Source organism: Formica exsecta, unplaced genomic scaffold (genome assembly GCF_003651465.1).
Source record: "Formica exsecta isolate Colony F162 unplaced genomic scaffold, ASM365146v1 scaffold423, whole genome shotgun sequence".
Lineage (NCBI taxonomy): Eukaryota > Metazoa > Arthropoda > Insecta > Hymenoptera > Formicidae > Formica > Formica exsecta.
In genome coordinates this window covers 988007-1008424 of record NW_021851472.1, presented here as the reverse complement: position 1 = coordinate 1008424, position 20418 = coordinate 988007, and the positions used below count along the sequence as shown (strand labels likewise).

General features: G+C 39.1%; 2 protein-coding genes across 2 annotated transcripts in view; one reads left to right on the top strand and one right to left on the bottom strand.

Moving 5' to 3' along the window:
* Positions 1-11574, top strand: part of LOC115240297 — a 21371-nt gene extending 9797 nt beyond the window's left edge. The window contains exons 2-4 of the mRNA XM_029815364.1: positions 7193-7612; positions 8590-8882; positions 9139-11574. Of these exons, the coding sequence (XP_029671224.1) occupies positions 7193-7612; positions 8590-8882; positions 9139-10927 (2502 nt within the window). The 3' untranslated portion in view covers positions 10928-11574. The remainder of the gene's footprint in view (positions 1-7192; positions 7613-8589; positions 8883-9138) is intronic.
* Positions 1-20418, bottom strand: part of LOC115240302 (E3 ubiquitin-protein ligase MYCBP2) — a 208337-nt gene that overhangs the window by 26672 nt on the left and 161247 nt on the right. The window lies entirely within an intron of this gene.

The window sequence follows — 20418 nt, the reverse complement described above, 5'->3', positions numbered from 1 at the left end:
AAAAAAAAAAAAAAAACATATCAAAAATGTACGCGGCTAGCTCGTCGCACTTAGCAGATCGCAGGTCATCTATATATATGGTACCCGGTGCGCTGCGGCAATTAACCGAATTATCCCTTGACGCGACCCCCGGTTCGAGGCCCCCCCGGCGGCATAATAGCGCTCGCATGTCGGGCTCGCAAAGGCAGGCGTATTCTACTACCGGGGCCGCGTTATGCGAGGGCGAGTAGAGTAATTTCATCCCGTGTGTGCGATGCGGAGAGGATTGTGCCTGCGACGAGAAAGAGAGTGAGAGAGAGAGAGAGAGAGGACGAGTGTCAGCGGATGGCAGCGGGTGCATCGCCATTCCGCGAATTAACTTCCGGCATTCCCCGTGACGATCGCCGTAACGCCGCTTCGAGCCTCGCGAATTCCACGAAGGGGACATCGCAGGGGAACACGGAGATATCCACATGATGACCTGGAGCGGAGATACGCCCGGGCTTCGCGAACAAAACGCCCACGTGGGCGCGTTTGTCGCGAAATATTAGTATCGCGCGATAACGCCGACCAGAAAAGCAGATAATAACTGAGGTCGCGCAGAATATTATGCGTATATTGTCTGTGTCGAATTGCATGTTTAATGGTCAAATTACGAATTTAAGTAACAGAATATACGTTCAGGAGGGAACAATTTTATTTCTTTTCAAGATGAATTTCTATTTCTATAAATCAAGTAATTTTTCGATAATTTAAATTAAATTCGTAGTGATTGGAAACAATCAAAATCGCTTAAAATCCAATCTCACAACTTCGTCATCAGTGACGATATATGTCTTTTTCCAGATTTAATATTTAAATCTTATGAGAGAGATATAACATATTAACAAGGCGGGTAATTAAATCCGAATTGTTTAACAGCCACCATTAGAGGATGCGCGGGAAACATGTAATTATGATTTTGTTATATCAGCGAATAGTATTAAATATTCAATCTCATATTGCACGCAATTATCGGGAGTATATCAATGCCCGTAATGCTATCAGTCAGATAATATAACGTCAGATAATATTCCAAATGTATTTTTCAATCTAATTACATATTCTGTGATTTTATGTCGATTATATATTTACAAAAAACGCAGACATCGTTAGTCCCGAATACGCCAGCTAAAAAGGGGATATAACGGCGACTCTTCTCCGCTTTTTAAATTAAAGGCAAGATTCGTCACGGCCGATTAATTTCGAAGAGGAGAGCAGACAGCGCCTGAGGAACCTCTCTCTCTCTCTCTCTCTCCTTCTCTTTCGTGCCAGAGTTTAGAATAACTCGATTGTCTTCTCTCGTTCACCTCGAACTAGAACTAGACAGTGAATCGGGTTATTTTTACACGTCGCAGGCGCCCGGGCCTCTGTTTCCCCGACTATGTCAATTAGGGGATGGGACGCAAAACTTTGTCAGTGACGAAAACGGAAACTCGAAACTTTCCATGTAGATTCGAGACACCTCCATTTATCCGGTTCATTCATCTCGCTCGTGACGATCATTTCTCGCCGGTATACGGATTCGCACGTCTGGATGACGTGAATTGTCGCGACGAATTGAATGGGGAGAGGGAGGAGACGCGTCATTCGCGTTTCGATTAGCGTCTTCTACGAGCAGTTAATACGCCGACTGATGACATACGGCCCCCCGTCAATTCCTCGCCGATTTCAATTCAGACGGCGAATCTTTGACGCGCGTGACTTGGCTGCCGTAAACTCTCAATCTGCGAACGATGAGCGCGCAATCGACATGCGCGACGCGTATTTCCAACGCCGTTTAATTATTTATCCATACGATGGATGTTTCTCGTCGCATAATTTGGAAGTCGGTCAATAATAACGGGGGACCTCGAAGAAGGCTACGCGAAGAAATTTAATAGAAAGACGCTCGCTTATTTCGCCCGCGCGTAATTCATCTTGCGTAACTTCTCATTTTCCGCGTTTTATTTTCATTCATCCGTCATCTGTGTCAGCCGTAATGCATTCGCGCATAATTATCTCTCTCACCATCTTCTTTTATAATTTTTGAAACAAAATCGAATTCCGGAAATAATATTAATTGCACTGTCAAAAGATTCGCAATTTATCTTTATTTTTATTGACGAGAAAATAATTGTATTTAATATTCTTGTAATCTTTATAAAATTCTTCAAAAATCGCGATATTAGACTACATTAATGACGTTAAAATGGGAATAAAATATTGGCTTATTTATTAAATTAAATTATGTATCGCAAAATATTTTACAGAAACACCTCTTCTCTCAAGATCGTTCTTTCCCGTGTTCGCGTTGGCAAGGCCAGCGCGTGTGTACGAAAATATTTCAACGTCAGCGTAAACCTTCACGAGTTCTATTAGCCCATTATAATAAACAGGGTTTCTACTCGGTCGTTCCATCCGTCGTGAGCGTGGCGCCAGGCCAAAACTATCAGTTTCATTCTCACAATGGCGAATTCGCGAATTCCACGGTTACTACGATCCACGGTATCCAGTGGTGTTGGCGTAATCCGGTTAAAGTGGCCTCTGTTCTCTTTATTTCCGGCTCGATGCATCGCAAGACTAAACCCACCGCTTGCGTTGTATAAGTTGAAATAATGTTTCCTCGCCGACGATGCGATGTGACCCTTGCGATTCATCGATATTCCGGACAGTCAGCTTTCTTAAGATTCCCTTCGCTAACGGTATACCTACGTACTGCAACCTCCCGCCGCTTGCGATCGACGTTGCAGCGGCTTCTCGCCAGAAACGCTCTTTCGATATTACGCATCCGTTGCCATATATGTTTAAATGGCTGGTCAGATAACGGAAAATTGCGTTAATTAATATGCATTCTTTATCGAATTGCAAAGAAGTAAAATATACCGATTTTATTTATTTATTATTTATTATTTTATTTCAAATACAAATAGTACTATATATAATTTTCTAAATATAAATTAAAAAAAGAATCTTGTCATATGTGAATTAATTAAGAATCGAAACTTTTAATTTCTTGTATATTCGACGATAAATGTGATTAAATAATTCTCGTGTACTTTAAACGGATAATATACTAAAAATATCCTTGGCTAAATGTGTTGTGAAAGTATCGGAGGAACTTGAAAGGTCTCCGCGAAGTTTTCCTCTCTCACAAAAATCTTTCTCATATAGAATCGAAACTAAACCAAACATATGGAATCGAACTAAACGGAAACGATAATGGAAACGGTTCGATACGCTTCGTTGCGGAACGAAGCAAAACGAGATGCGAAGCGATGTTTAAAAAAAAATCCGGTCTAAAGTTTCAGGGCGGTTCGGAACAAATTGTAGGTATGTAACCTTTCTCGAATAACTACAGCTGTGGCGGAAAATTTCGGAAGTTTAAATGTTTTCATATGGGTTTCTTTATCTGTAATAACCTCCCATCGTGAGAAACGTCTTTCTAAGAATCAGTTAAAGTGAAAAATGGAAAAAATGTGCAGAGCCTTCGACAATTATAAAATTTAAAACTCGATAAAAAATATCTCAACATGTCAATTAATTAATTAATATAATATTCTCTTCGCATTTAAATGGCTACTATGTTAGCTCATCCAATATACCCTGGAAGAAACAAAAATAGAATGGGCTTTCTAAGAATCAGTTAAAGTGAAAAATGGAAAAAATGTGCAGAGCCTTCGACAATTATAAAATTTAAAACTCGATAAAAAATATCTCAACATGTCAATTAATTAATTAATATAATATTCTCTTCGCATTTAAATGGCTACTATGTTAGCTCATCCAATATACCTTGGAAGAAACAAGTGGAAAAATAGAATTAAATCGATTCCAGAAATACATCACGGATACATCATAGAAAATTCTACGATGGCTGCGGGCCAGCTCGTGATCTCGGTAGCGCGAAATTAATTCGCACCAGCGGTTTCACGTCGTTTGTACGTGAGAGATCTCGAGAAAGAGAGACAGAGAAAGAGAAGATATGTTCTTTGTGCCCAAGGACCGCGACGCAGAAATAACCGATGTTATCCCAGCCCTTGAGTCACACCGTGCGACTTTTAAGACCAGTCTTAGTCACTCATCGAGGAGCATAGAAAAAGGAGCGACGCATTTTCCGACTGCGTTCGCACTCTTCCCTGACCGCGTTTCTCTTTATCCCGAGGAACCGACGGCAATAACAGCTGGCTTTCGATGCACGTGAAGTGATGTCATCGATGTGCCACATAATGAAAGCAGATCCGATACAGTGCGCGCCCCTACAAAGGGGTTGTATCATTTTGACACACACGCTTATTTTACTCGCGTGATATCGCGGTTTTTCCCACTGCCTTTATTTCTCTCGGTCTCTCTTTCTCTCTATCTATTTATCTCTATTTGACTAATTAATTCTTTCCACGCGAAACTTTCCGCATTGAATTACAAGGAAGTCGCGCATATTTTTAATTAGGGATGAAACGCGAACTACATTCGCTGCGCACTGCTAATACTGTTTTACTTTGTCCGGCGTTATCAACTAGAGAAGTGCATATCTCATCATATAGAGTTAACGCACAGGAAATCCGCATTATGTTACAGCAAAGGATAGATATCAGAAAATAATACCATATTATAAAAGCTTAAAGTAAAAAATAAGCCATATTAAAATAAAATTAATAAATCCTATAAAAAATTTAACAGAATCAAGTAAACTAGAAATAAAAAAATAAATAATCTCCTATAATAAATTTAGATTTTGAATATATTTCGGGCTTATATCTTTTCGCAACAGAATATCTGAATATATACGACGATAAAGAATAATTTACATTATTGTTACGAATTTACTTCTATTTTGCGTAATATAATAATTTCTGAGTTTTATCTAGATGCACGTGTTACGGGATGCTGTCATGAAACTGAGCCCGATAGTATCGAAGGTTCTAACTATCCGGTGATTCGAGTCGTATTGAAACTACAATCACCGTAGTCCAACAAGATCATCTAACATAACTACTATACGTTTGTAACTGCGATATCTCTCTTAATCGATACCTGACTGTGTCTCTCTCTCTCTCTCTCTCTGTTTCTTGCTCTCAGCTCAACATTTGTATTAACCTAGGATACGCGACGATATCGATACGGGAAACATTTTTTTTCTTCCTTTTCTGATGAGCAAGGGTAAACTTACCCATTGAAATCAAACCGCGACTTATGTCAGATCGATTGCGAGGTGACGATAAAACAAGTAAGAGAAAATCGGAGCCTCGCGTTACCGTAGTGTAACCAAGAGACGGGATGCGAAAGTCGAACTGTTGTATGCATTACTCGTCGTCGCGACGAACAGTGACTCATCGGAGTTCTAATGAACTCTTGAAACGATTTTCCGGTGCTTTGAAGGAACCAGGCATGGCTCGTATATCGTATTATGCGGCCCACGTTTATTGAGCTTTTTCGTGTGTAGACCGAAAAGTCGAACGTAGAAATAAACCGGGATACACGGAAAAATAATTTCGCACGAAAAGTAAACATCCGAACTTGGAAGAAATCCAAACGGGAAGAGAGTAATAATTCTATCCATTTCAATTCGGTAATTTATAAAGAGTTATTAAAGTTAGAGAAAAAATAAAAAAAATTATTTAAAATGATTATAGATTTATAAAATTTATTTATAAAATATGTTTATTCTCTCACGAGAGTGGCATACACAACCTTTTACAATTATATTCACAATGACAGAGAGAGGGAGAGAGATAGAGAGAAGATAAATATTTTGAAGAAATATGACTGCTAAAATATGGTATGTTTTTTAATTATGAATATTAAAATAGGCAAACACAGATGAAATGCAGAAAAATAAATTAATAACAACAATATATTAATAATAATATATTAAGAATGAATTAATAATAACATATATAAAATAATTTATAATCGTATTTCTCTTTTTGCCACGAAATGCATTATAATGTATCAAATTATCGCGCAGTTAAGATCACTCAACACATCATATCTTCGAGGTACTTCTAACACACGTCTATAAATAGCTGTATTGTAATATTTCGGTGACGAAAAAATATCTCGTAGATAACGGATTTAGTCATCGGGTGGGTCAAAGGTGCCGCGGCAAGGAACCGGATGCGTTCGCATATACCACGAAAAATAAAGGCGTAGTCTTAAAATAGATAGGAAGGAATAAATAATTTTCCATAAACTGCGACACAGAAGGGGGTAAGCTAGCTCCCTCACTCTAATCAGTCTCCGATATTTATTGGTAAATCGTTAAAAATTTATATTTCCACAATAATTGAATTTTTCAAACTCAGATTTTGGGAACGATAATGATGATTCCAAGGATCTCGAATCATCTTTTGCACAGATTGGTTGTTGAATATTTTTCTGCCTTACATTTTTCATTGATTTTTAACAAGGCCGTTTCGCAATCAAAGGTATTGAGAGATTAGGGTATCTCTTTCGCAGTAGTTTATCGTAGGTCATCCGTCTTTTTACTAATGCAATGTGAAAAAAAAAACTATTAAAACTGAAAGAAACCGTTAAAGAAGTCCGAGTGACACATATGATCGGGTCAGCGTAGGGAATATATCGGCACGAACTAGCGCTCAGATAAGCCTATAAATAACTGTCAGGAAGACGACATATATATATAGTTCAGTGGAAATATTTCAAATTCTCTTCGAAAACTCTATTGTACTTAATGAGAGTAAATTACTACTTTGCAATTTTTTTTTTATCTCGTCTAATTATCTGTATATGTAACCGTTATATTTACGATAAAATAAATTTTTAATTAAATTGTAAATTTAGCACACAACTTTGAATAAAAATAAAATCTTTCTTTTCAACAATTTGTAAAACTATATGTTAGAGAGGAATTAATATTCCAAAAATATTATTTTTGACGTGTCCTCGTAAAAAATGTGGTAAATTATTACAAATCGAGAATATGCGTTTATTATGATTTCAAACGACCTTAGTCAGTCGCGTTGTTATAATATCCGCTCATTACGCAAGCAAGATTTAAATCTTAAAAACGTAAATGACGAGTCACACGTGGCCTTGGCGATGTGAGATGTCGATCGCTCGCGGCGTCACCGTCTTCTTTAATTACATCTACTAACGTCTATTCGCGAGACAAACGACAGGAACGCTCAATAGCATCACGTTTTATCTCTCGTCCCGATTTTTTTTTTTCTAGAATGTGGAGCTGCTGGAAGGAACGATCCCACCGGAGGCGACGGAACTCGAGGTCTCGCACTGTCGGGAACTGAGGATACAGACGGGCGCGTTCGGCGGGGGCGCGCCTCTAAAACGCGTCCACGTTTCCGGGATCTACAGCGTGGTCGCCAAGAGGCAGGCCTTTCAAAATATCAGCGCGCCCAACACGCATCTCGAGGTGTCCGAATGCAATAGCGTGTTCCTGGAGAGTCACGCGTTCCGGAACACGCGCGGAACGCTCAGCGTCTCGATATCGCGGTGCAAACACGTGGAGATAAAGCCGAACGCCTTCTCGTGGTTGCTGTGGATCATCGTGAAGGAAGTGCCGTCCTTGGAGCTCTCCAGCAATGCCTTTAAATTCGAAGCGCCTCAACACGGACGACACGGACCAGCGACCAAGGTCGGATATCTTAATGCATTGTTACTCGCTATTAATCAATGATAACGGGATGACAACACCGATATCGATATTTATCTCTTTTATTTGTCACGGTTATCGCTCTATTAATGGAATTGGCTTCGATAAGGATAAATAATAGACATTATTTCTATTTCTTTATAAGCTTCTTTATAAGCTGAATAAAAACATTGTTTCATCTGAAATTTTGGAGCAATTTAAACTTAATATTCCAAATGCAACTCTGAGAACAAACGTATCCTTTAATGAGAAACTATCGTATTTTATATGGAAAATTTAAACTCATAAATCGATCGTGTATATTTGTTATAATTTAAATGAATATAATTTTTAATATGATTAGGTGTGTAAATTAATTTAATATCTTCAATAACTGAGTTTCTTTTGGATGCGTGTAACTGTATTTAATTTCTATATTTATTTTTCCTCTGCTAATACAAACAAAAAGAAATCATATTAAAGGAATGTTATTCATAAATTAATTAATAATATTCAATATTATATTATCGAATTAATGAAATTTATTTTACAGAAATAAATAATATCGTATATTTAATAATAAAATCGTAATTTTACAAAAATTAGTACGATTATAGAAAAAGAAATTCATGAAGAGAAAAAAATGGTAAATATTTTTCGATAATGTTTCTCTGATGTATCAATTTGATACATTTACGCGCTGTAATAATGTATTAATTTAATACATTCATATGATATTCGCATCCCAATTATATTATCATTACTCATCTCTGATATCGAATAACGCATCGATATGAATATTTTCGATAATATTATTCGTAACATTCTCCGTTTCGAATATTAGTAAACGAGGGCAATTACTTATTTGCACGAATTATTCGATATTAAATGTCAGATACGGTAGATAATCTTTAAGTCGAGTAATAAAATCATGGAAATTTAATTACAATTTTGAGATTGTGCTGCTCTTTGCAATATAGATAATGTTCCAAAAAGTGAGGATCGCGGAATTACCCAAGGCAGTATTTCCTTCGGCCGTCGCGGAAATACGAATGGACGACATCTGGACGAAGATTATACGCAAGGACGCTTTCTGTGCCATGACCATCTTCAACGTCGTCATCAGCAACGCGTCGATCCACGAGATTCAATCCGGCGCCTTCAGCGACAGAGCCCTCATCCACAGCCTCGAGTTCGTCGATGTGCAACTTAAGAATATCAATACGGCGGCCTTCAGAGCCGGTCACGACAATCTGACTATTCAATATTCAAGGTTCGAGATATTAAATTCACTTTATAAAGATCTTTATCACATTTACCGCAGAAATTTAGGTCACGAGATGAAAAACCGCGGCCGATATCTTCTCTTTACATTATTTCTGCGAGCAAATTCAATTATATTCATTTTCTTTCAATTTTTAATTAATTTCTTAATATTTCTTTATTTTTTTTTTGTCTTTCATTATAGAATTCTTTAATTATTTAATAGTTTATTTTAATGCACGCCTTAATTTTCGTTGTTCTATTAGATTATCCGAGGTGGACACTGGTGCCATCAATACGTCAGCGGCGACCGTCACCTTCAGCAACAACGAGTTTCAACATCTGCGGCCAGGTGCGATTGTGCTCCACCAGTGGAACTACATAGCGATCGACAACAATCTCTTCGTCGATCTCGAGAGCGAGGCTATTAAAGCGGAGGTAGGCGCCACTTCCGGGCCCAATTTCGAATTCTCCTTCACCGGTAATCACATACAAAAGGCGCGGGCGGGTGCGCTCAAATTCGTGGCAATCTCGCAAAACGTGAACGCGGCGCGCGTCGGCAATAATTACTTCAAGGAGAAGTGTAGCTGCAATCTCGAGGAGTGGGTGCGCGAACTGACGGGACGCGACAACTTAGCTTTGATGATGATGATTACGGAGTCCAGTTATTGCGTAGTCGATCAGTTCCTGGACAAATGCCTCAATTTGTCCGAGGGTTACATGACTATGCGCAACTTTACGCAGCTCATCTGCACGAAGCGGCATCATATCAATTGCGAGAGACCGTCACCGAAACCGAAGCCGAGCATCAGTCCACCCAGCGTAGGCCCGCATATTTACCCAAGGCAGAAAGGATACTTCGACATGGAAATGAGCGAGACAGAGCAGATCGAGCGTGAGAAGAGGATTATCGTCATCGTCTGTATCGTGGCGGTCTTCATCGTTGTCGTGGCAATCCTGACCTCGGGAATCCTCTACGTGCGTCGTCGCGGGGTCTGTCCCAAACTGACATCCAGCCCACTGACGAATCTAACGAGCTGGTTCTCGTCCAGCAACGGCATGACCGCCGCGACGTCCGCCAGGTCGATCTCGCGGTTGAGCGTGCACGAATACGTCGGTCTCCAGCCGGAAACCAGGATCCTCCAAATGGAGCCTCAGGCGAGTATTCAAGAGGACGACGATGATGAGAACGGCGACGTTTATCCGTACACGGAGAACAAGGCCACGCAGACGTTACCGGAAGAACTCACGGAGGAATACCTGAGAGATCTTCGAGATCGACTGAGCGACCCCGACAATTACAGCCAGGCGAGAGACATGATCGAGCACCTGTACGACCTCATCAAGGTCGAGGAGAGCTGCAACAACAATAACGATCAGCAACCGGCGGCCGATCGGGAGGAGAACGCCTACGATGTGATCCGGCCAAGGGTCAAGAGATCCCGCGGAGCAGCCAGACCGTCCGTCAACATCGGCACCAAAGCGCCGTCCTTGGAGAAGTTACTGCCAAGCGGGATACAAGTCAGACCACCCATTACGGAATACGCTCAACCACGCGATCAACGGACCAGCGACCAGAATCATCTATACGCCGAGTTGCCGGGCGACGAGACGGTTCCCAGCACCAGTCGACTGTCGCAACCAATCCTAGAGAGCCTGATGGGTCGAGGGCCACAGCCGCTACCACCAGACGTGGTTAACGATCATCTCGTCAGCAATGATGGTCCACCAAAGAACCTAGGCTACGGTGTTGATGATCGCGGACCATCGCGGAATCTAGAACTGGATTCTACCCGCAGGGATCAACCTGCCAGGCCGATGAGCTTCCTCAAGGTGCTCGGCGAGAGTATCCTGGGCACGACCAACAAGATGAACAACAAAAGGCCGAATTCGCTGTTATGTGAATATGCCGAGCCCTCGGACGCGACCGCTCATCTGTACTCGGAACTACCGGAACCCCAACAGACGTCCGCGTCCACTAGCAAGATGGCCAACAGGCCGCTGCCAACCAAGCCTGATCAGGATTCCGTCGTCGCAAACGCGGCCGAAGCGTAGCGGCGTCCATTATCTGTGATATAAGTGTTACGTGTTGTCGCGACAACAAAGACTATAAAGTGTCCTTTCTCTTTCTCGCCTCGATTGTACGAAAGAAAGTGTTCGCGTCGAAGCGATTGCGTAAGAGAGTTTGCACCGGACGAGTCACGTGGAGCCTCTCTCGGATAATGTGTGCGTCTGTGTCACAATAGCGAGAGGAAATACGTCGAAAATTAGTGCAATTCATGCAAGGCTCGACCGAGACAAACCCGCGTGTCGGGTAACGAAGTGTTCTTACTTTCAAACTGTGCGTGCATGAATAAGCCCTTGTTTAGAACAATCGCGAGCGTAGCAACCAGTATCATTCGGATGATTTTGTGAAAGGGGAGGACAAGTCCGAATATCGACCAAAGTGCCACGCTTACCGGAAAATACCGGGGCGAATCGTGCCAAAATTATTAATGCATTTCACGTATACGGTTGTACATGCCGACACTCGTAACGCAATAATAGTTCAATGGACCTATCTATTACTAAACATCCGATTAATGAAACGTCAAAAAATATCGCGAGAGAAATCCAAGGATTTATTTATCCGTGAGAAAGATGGATGTAACATAAATTTATATATATTTGCTTCAGGTATTATTAAATAAGTATTTTACACATCTGACATTTGAGAGAAGTTAATTAATCCCCATTTTAAAACATTTAAATTATTTTTAGTAATATAAAATTTAATGAACCGAATACATATATTTAAAATTTGCTTTTTAATATTTTTTAAATTTTATTTCGATTAAATAATTAAAAGAAATTTTCTATCGATATACAAACAATTTAATTCTTTAAATAATCTAATATGAAATTTATACACGCATGAATATATAGTTATATTCTTAAATTATATTTTATATTATAATTATATTTTAATTTTTATACTAATCTATTTATATAATATCGACTTCATATCGATTCAAACAATACGAAAGCTTGCATCGAATATTTCTCTTCGTTTCCGCAATCAATCCGCTTGAATGGGCAATAAAACACCGCGTAGAGGTCCAACAATCAGATCACCCTCCGGCTGCTCTCGAACACAAATATCTCTCGCTTCAGATAACCCCTCTCCTGTATTCAACGCGAGAAAGAGAGAGCGTATTCCAATTCACAAAGTACTTAGTCGTAAGTTCACCGAGCTCGCATCGATTACTCCTTTATCTAAATCTCTCGCATTCAAAAGCGCCCGTCGTTGTCTTATCTCAAAGAATTTTACGATTCGAGTAGTTTTTCCTCTCTGGACGCGGCATCTCGTTCGCTCCACGAGAACGCTTTCAGGGTTCAGGGGTCGTCACGGCTACTTTCGTGTCCTTTTTCTTTTTTTTCAAACTAGACGCAGTGGTGCTCCTTTCGGGGAAACCGCGTCATTCTGGAATCAGCGTGGCAGCCGCAAACCGACACGATTCATCTCGGAGCGTCCCACGAAAGCCGAAAGATATTCTTGATCCCTCTCGGGGGGCGCGCAGTCAGTGTATATCCACGGCGAGACCAAACTATTTCATGAAGAATGTAAGAGGAGCAAATAGAGCCGGCTATAGCAGGCGGGACGGCCTGCGACGCAGCTGTTGACGTCTAAACGGTCGCTCTTCTACGGACGGTAAAACCCAGAGAAAACTCCGGTCGGCGAGGACCGAGCAACAAAGGATGGACCATCCGATGGTAGAAATGATGGGGAAAATCCGCGAGAGAGAATCGCGAACGGAATATATCTCTTTGCGACGACAATCAATTTTCCTAATTTCGCTTCCCGATCTCACGACTCTTGTATTCTTTCATTCGTATTCTCCGACGTCTCTCAATCGAGGTGTTAAGTTATAGAGTATTCGCGCTCTACGTCTCCTAGTAATTCGCAGTCGATTTTTCCCCCGACGCGAATTTAATCTAAGAGCTAATTATCGTGCTATTTAACGTTGAAAATTAAAGCGCCCGGACAAATTAAATGTCAGAAGCATAAAATGAATGATTTACTTTCTTACTTTTCAATTAATTTGAAATTAAATGTTACCGCGGCAAAAATTTCATTTACTAGGAATATTGCTGAGTAATTTAACATTAAAAATTAAAAAATATATATATTATATATGAAGTAAAGATTGTAAATCATAAATTCCATTTTTATCCAAAGAAATTAAAATTACCTTTTTTTTTTTTAGAATATATGCTATTCATCAGTATATGTGTTTTTCTACAAACATACTTTATATATACATACATATATGACAGTTACTATCTTCGTATATTCTAAATTATTTTAATTATAATAATACATAGCATATCCAATTCTGAGAATCTCTACTTTTCCATTCAGATAAAGAGCCCTAAAAGCTCGCTATCAATATTTGTACACAGTCATTGTGTCTTCGACTATCTCACGTAGATAAAATGAGAAAATGTTCAAATGTTCTGTATGTCAGAGAGAATCGTGAGTTCTTACATTGAGAAATATTATAGATAAAGAAATAGATTAAAAGTAGACACCCAGAAAAATTTCAACGTTTTAACGAACGATATAAAATATAAGAAAATAATATTTAACGACACGTGATACGCGAATATTTGCAAGTAATTGAATATTATCTTATCTGGGCGAAAATATACAGACCGAGCGGAAGCTTTTATGTGACTTCTTCTTTACCAAAGCCGCGATTTTTCGCGCGTTTTATCATGCGGTACCTCTTCGTCGACAGGTTAAAGAGCGATACCAAGGCATGTGCGTTATACGAAGGCTATGGTGCACCGATTCCGCGGGATTGTTTATGGCCGACCATTTTTTAGATAAGAGTGTCATTTTTCTCGAGACCGGCTGCTCGTCGTGGAAAGTCAAGAGAGATGGCCGAACGAGTTTTCAACTAGATGCAATTTGTTGCGTTCCCTTCCACCTTCGATCCACGCTCCCGGCACAGACAATGTTCTCTGGCACACGAATTTATGGATACTTAAACATTATTTAATTTACGATCGTATATATATAATATATAAAATAGTTATATTCGTTCTAGAGAAAATATACGAACGTACCGATGTATATGTCCAGAAATATATATAGGAATTTCTCTCTTTTTCTGCGAGAGAGAAAATATATATAATATCGCAAAATTTATATCTCTCCATAAATTTCACTTAAGAATATCTCTCACGGTCTATTTTCTTTAACTAAAATCCATCTACAGTAAAATCTTTTTTAAGGATAGAGTACACAAATATATACGACGATTATAAGATAAGATATATTTACTCTCGTATTTTCGCGCCAACTAAATTCGCCAAAATAAATTATAGCGTTTCGAGATCCTAATTTTGTCAAAATCGGATTTCACGGCGATAGATCGTCTCGAAACGTCAAAGATTCGCGAAGCAGAATAAGTGTCCCGAGGCGGAAGTGGATGAGATCACAGCGGCTGTGATCCAGCGTGTTCTCGCACGGTAGAACATAATCCGCCAAGCCGTCCGAGCAGCAGCCAGGCAGCTCTATCAGGTTTCATCAGCGAGCCAATCATTTCATCACTCGGATGACCGTACTAGCATCCGATTCCGTCGTGTGCTCTAACCCGTTTCTCTGGCCCCTGACCTAATCCCTTGTCGAGAGATACCGGGAAAATCGATGGAGAATCGCCGGCGGACATCTCGCTCCGGCACGACCGGGTTATCGAAGTACCGAAATCACAGTAGGGACGATCTGGGGCAGCAGCTTACCCTAAGCCGGAGCTTAGATCGTAAATGGATTTTCCATTTCGCGACTCGCTGCGCCTGGAGTCGGTGAAAACAGCTCTCACGGTATAACAAACTATTGTAATTACCGCAAAACTCTCGTCACGCATTAGAAGGTATGAGGTACCGACACATGCGATAGAAAGAGCAATTCTAACTCGTATTTATCAGTGACGTTCGCGTAAAATTTGTCAATAACATTAATTTTGACGTAACGTAATTTTTCTCATCCTGAATTCATTTTCATATTCGTCGATCTAATATTAATTAATTAGGCGTACAACGTGACTGCGATTGTTTAATTCAACGTAAACAGATATCGAGAGCGAAAAATTTTCCATCTCGAAAGCGAATAAATACGGACTGAACGGAGGTCGTATAAATTAATTCGTGTACCTGTCGCTTAAAAGCGATGTGTTTATTTAAATATTACAACGCGTTACAACGAGGATAAATTTCCGCGATCGCTCAGGTGAAATAATATTATCCCCCTCCGAGCGATCGAGACGAAACGTGTTCCGCGTGTCCAGGTTTCTACTTCGACGACATACCGGGTGGCATGGCCCTTAATATACGCCGCCTGCGTCTTACGATCCGGTGTGTCACCTGTCGCAACGATATTGCATCCGGGGATCTAATGGACCTTTAAACCGAACGTCTCTCTCTATATAAGCTAACCCGTGTCATCGACCTCTCCTCGAGAGCAAGATATTCGACATAGTCCGAACAAGATGTGCGCAGAAAATGAGATATTTTCTTTCGGGAACAAAAAATTACTAAAAAAATCTGAGCAAACGGCTATCTCTGTTGCAATTTTAAGAAAAATGATAGTTCTAGATGGAAACGGAAAACTTCTCTTTACGAGTGCCTTCCTATTGTATTATATCTTCACACTTTAAGCACAAAGTCATAAATGATAATAACAAGTCTCTTGAAATTTAAATTATGCGATTTGATTAATTTTTGTTTTCATTAGTAGATTAAAAGCTGTTCTCATTTATTTTTAATAAAATAAATAAAATTAAAAAAATTTTTTTTTCTCTACGTATAGAGAAAGTTTACGCATTAATATTACAGATTCATTTGTAATATTTGGAGACTGAATTGTGTAAAACTAAAATTTGTATAATTCTTATTTCTCTTAAAAAAGAGAATTTCGAAGCATGAGATGGCTATTCCTAGCAATCCCCGTTAAATCACGTCAATGGAGATTCAGCGACACACAAAAGATCTGCTCTCGCCCTTTCGGATATTCATGAAACGTCGAATAAATCCTTAAATATTTTAAGGATTTGCCGGAAAACCACGGACGCATACTTATCATTCTAAGAAGCTTTTTCCAGGCGTTACTGCGACGAGCCTCTGGATGCACAGGGTGTATCCGTGAAAGCCATCGAGCGTTTGCCAGTCACGCGTCGAATCTCGAGACTTCTCGCACACGCGCGAGAAAAATAAAAACAGAGAGGAGACAAGAAACAGGATGTCGCGGTAGACACGGCGAATGCGTATCCCGCCGCCTGCTCTCGCCCGCGCGGAAACTGCCGCCGTGATAATTATAAATATAAACCAAGAAAGTGCATTCCGTTCGAGGCGCTTCGTGCTCCAGAAATAATGCGATTCACCGCTGATCCTGCGTAAATTCGCGTTGAAATATTGCTTAAGAAACGAAAATCTACTACGCGTGCAATGATGTTGCATTTGCGGCCGCAGAGGCAATAATACAGATGCAAGTAAGCGTGAAAAAGGTATCGTTTTCACCTACAGAATTTAAAATCAATACCTTCAAAATTCTTTTGTATTTTTATAAAGATATAAAGATACCTAATCTAAATTATATGATTTCAAAATTACTATAATTATATAGAAAAGTGCCTTTTTATTTTGTTAATTAATTAGAGATATGAAAATTTTGTAGATAATCAAAAGTACTTTCAATCTATTAAAAATGAAGATTAATTAGAGATATCAAAATTTTATAGATAAGCAAAAATACTTCCAATCTATTAAAAATAAAGATAATCGAGCTTTATCGTTTTTACCTATNTTCCCTAATATGTAGATAAAAGGGGATATCAAATAAGGGCACTTTTTTATATCTCGCAATTTGCTCCAGCGATTGTGCCTTGCAGACGGCATATCGAACGAGCCGATTCGTAGCCTCGCGTCCTCTTCCCCATTGAAATCTAAATATACCTCGTGATATTAATAGCGTATGGTGCGGCGGTGGCAGAAGAACCGTTTCATACGTCCATGATGCGGTCCTCAATGCAGAAAAGAGCGCATTCTGCCCGAGGTTGTGTGCAAACTGGACGACAATGCGGTCGTGCAGGGTTCTGTAGAGGCGGCAATGTATGCGTCAAGTGCAACGTTTGCATCCGTAATTGAGGGATTCATTCCAAAAAGGGCGTTAATGTTGATAACTCCATAAAGAGATCTAAATATTTTGAACGTCGCATTCTTTCATGAGAAAAAAAATACAGGATGTATAAAGTAGATAGCACGAGAAAAAAAAAAAAAAAAAAGAGTTGGAAAGATAATTAATCAGTTTGACGTTTGACATTTGCAAGCTGCAACTTGAACAAATTTAATTCGAGATCATTCCGTTCGTGCGACCCGCGAACTCAGGCCATTCGTAAATCAAATAAAATGACTCGATATACAATGCCATTCACTTATGCGACAGTCTGTAGCGTCATTAACTGATCATCGTGTGCGTCGTTTGTACGTCGATGCGTGTGTGAAATAATACCAGTAAACGCTTGGTAGAGGTCAATAACACGTCTCTTTTCGCGATATCGATAACGCGTGAGCTATGGACGACTATATTTCGCTCTGATTGATCGCCCGGTCATCCAGAAGAGTTATCGACCGCTCGATTCAGTCTAGAAGAGTTATCGTACCACTCGATTTCCACTAGAAACGCTCCGCCGCGATTATTCATTTCTTACTTATTTGATATCGTCGATTACGTCTCGCGAAAAAATGCGTCAATGATTAGTGGCTTTCCTCAATACTCTCCTTTTCGTCGTCGCCGTCGCCGCCGCCCTCGTCGATCATAATGCCCCGTCGCGACGTGAGAACTCATTACGGGCGGACAAAGTGGCAATTTCGTCGGATTAAACGCCACAAGAAGCGCCCCCTCCTCCCACCCACTCCCTCCCCCTTTCCCCGTCCCCCGTCTCGCGGAAGGACGCGATTAAAAGTAAAATGCATTACGATCAACAACAACGATTAACAAACATTACGAGAGGAGACGTGACGTTAAACTTAATCCTCGAACAAGCAAAACTTTAAGGAAAACTTTAATTCTCGCGGGGGAAATATTTTAAATGACGAAAGATCATATCTGCCAAGAAATTCTTTGATTTAAATTTTTCGTTTCACTCTATTTAAACGCATAATTGAATATTAAAATAAACGAGCTCTCTCGCGGGGAACTTCATCGTAAAATAAAATTTCTGTGTACAGGAAAAGGTATCATATCGAGGCGGTTGCCACAAAAAAAAAAAAAAAAAAGGCTAAGCTAAAAAAGCATATTTTGAGAATAACGTTTCAAAGATATTATTTTATGTCCTATAAAACGGAACACTCTTGGCAAAGAAATTTCATGTATTAAACTTTCGCCTTTTACGCGTGTATTAAACTTTCCTCCACTAATCTTCAATAAGAAAAGTGCTGTTGTGTCATAAAGAGTTGCCGTCTTACATCTACTTAGTATATTTATTATAAAATGTCAATTTCTTATTGCAATTAAATGATCTTTAAAAATTATTATAGACTATTTTCCACTAATTAAATTACGCCTTCTTCCATTTAATAAAACTTTAACACAATTCAAAATGAAATAAATATTTTATTTTCACGTTTCACGCGAGAAAACATTCCTGTAAATAATTTAAGAGCAGTTTTATGTTAAAAATTACTTTCGTTTCTTTTCTTTTATAGTGCCAAGACAATTCATGTTTAAGCAACTATTCTGCTCTGCATAAATTGAAGGTATGAAGACGAAATTTCGTGAGTGAGAGCATTGACAGATGATTTTCACGTTTCACGCGAGAAAACATTCCTGTAAATAATTTAAGAGCAGTTTTATATTAAAAATTACTTTCGTTTCTTTTCTTTTATAGTGCCAAGACAATTCATGTTTAAGCAACTATTCTGCTCTGCATAAATTGAAGGTATGAAGATGAAATTTCGTGAGTGAGAGCATTGACAGATGTAGGACTAATAAAACGTCTCAATTGTGTGGCGACCGCGCCTCGGAACTGACGTCACGAGAATGACTCGAGGATACATCATCGACGTACCAGTCGAGCTCTCTTGGTGGAAAAAAAACTTCACTCTAGGAGAGGTTGGTACTTTTCGGCCTAGATGGCTGCACGCTGCAGAACGAGCTTCTCCGAGGCCGGCAATGCATCAAGTCGACGGGGGTATGCACGCCGGGCATTCGGGGTCAAAGGGCCACTAGGTCATCCGATAAACTCGGGCGGCAGGTCCTCATAAAGAATTCGCGCGCGACCGCTGAAGAATTTAAGTCAATTGCGGAAGTCACGGCGACGTAGATGCATTGTGAATGTACTTTGTCAAATGTTTATGTATCACGTCTCTAATATTTCATTAATTTCGTTGCTATATGTGAGAAAAAGCTGTTACGTATGTTTCCCGATTAATTAACGGGAAAGAATTAATTGGTTAACTGTTGCGGAAAATGCAGTTAATGATTAATCATAGTAATTAACAAACGGTAATATAATCGCGAAATTGGTTTCCTTGCTCGCAAGATTTAAAAATTAAGAAATATATAATTTATTATTGTATATTTCGGTATAAAATATAATATCTTTATATAATAGTAATAATAAAGAGAATAACACTTCTTTGTAAGACATTTTCACGATTGAACAAAAAATCTAGGATTTTTGCTATGAAAGTATATTTAATTTAAACAATACACTTATCCCATCGTCTGGATTGATGTCGAAATTGAAGTTTTGCTATTAAAATGTCTCTCTCTCTCTCTTCCTCCCTCTGCATTTTAACGTGGCCCAAGGCGGACAGATTTCGATGTCATTTCCCTCTCTTGTGAGTTTAAAAAAAAAGCGTATAATAAAATCAAAATGAAATTTTTGGTGCGCGGATATTCTGAATATAGATCGAACACGGGAAACAATTCTGTATTCAGTTACATGTATGGAAAATTGGATGAGACACAATTTTCTGCTCATCGTATCAAATCTGTTTCCCAAGTTTTCAGCATGCGCCAGTATTAACGATACAGGAATTCCGATTTAATGAAACGCAGAGGAGAGGATAATTTGTGTAATGTCAGAGTTTATAACTTAGAATTCTTCGAAAGTATTCATGCGGCTTTGTAATTTTGCGATAGATTCTTCTCCTTTTTTTTTTTTTTTTTTTTTTTGTTTTTGTTTGCGATGCACAGAGAAATCATGAAGCGTCAAACTGGAAAACACGGAGCTTATAACTCGTATCGAGATTGCTTGCATGAATCTTTTATCAAAATAAAAATATAAAAATTAAAAATAAATATTATATTAGTTAGAAAAAAATCAAATATATAGATTGCAATAATATATAACGCAACTATAAAATTATCATTTTACTTATTGAATCTTTTCAGCTATTGGTTTTATCTTAAATATTTATAATAAAAACAAACAATTATTGAAGTGAACAACTTTAGTACATTGAACAACAGTAGTTGTTAACAGTTTCTATTAACAACT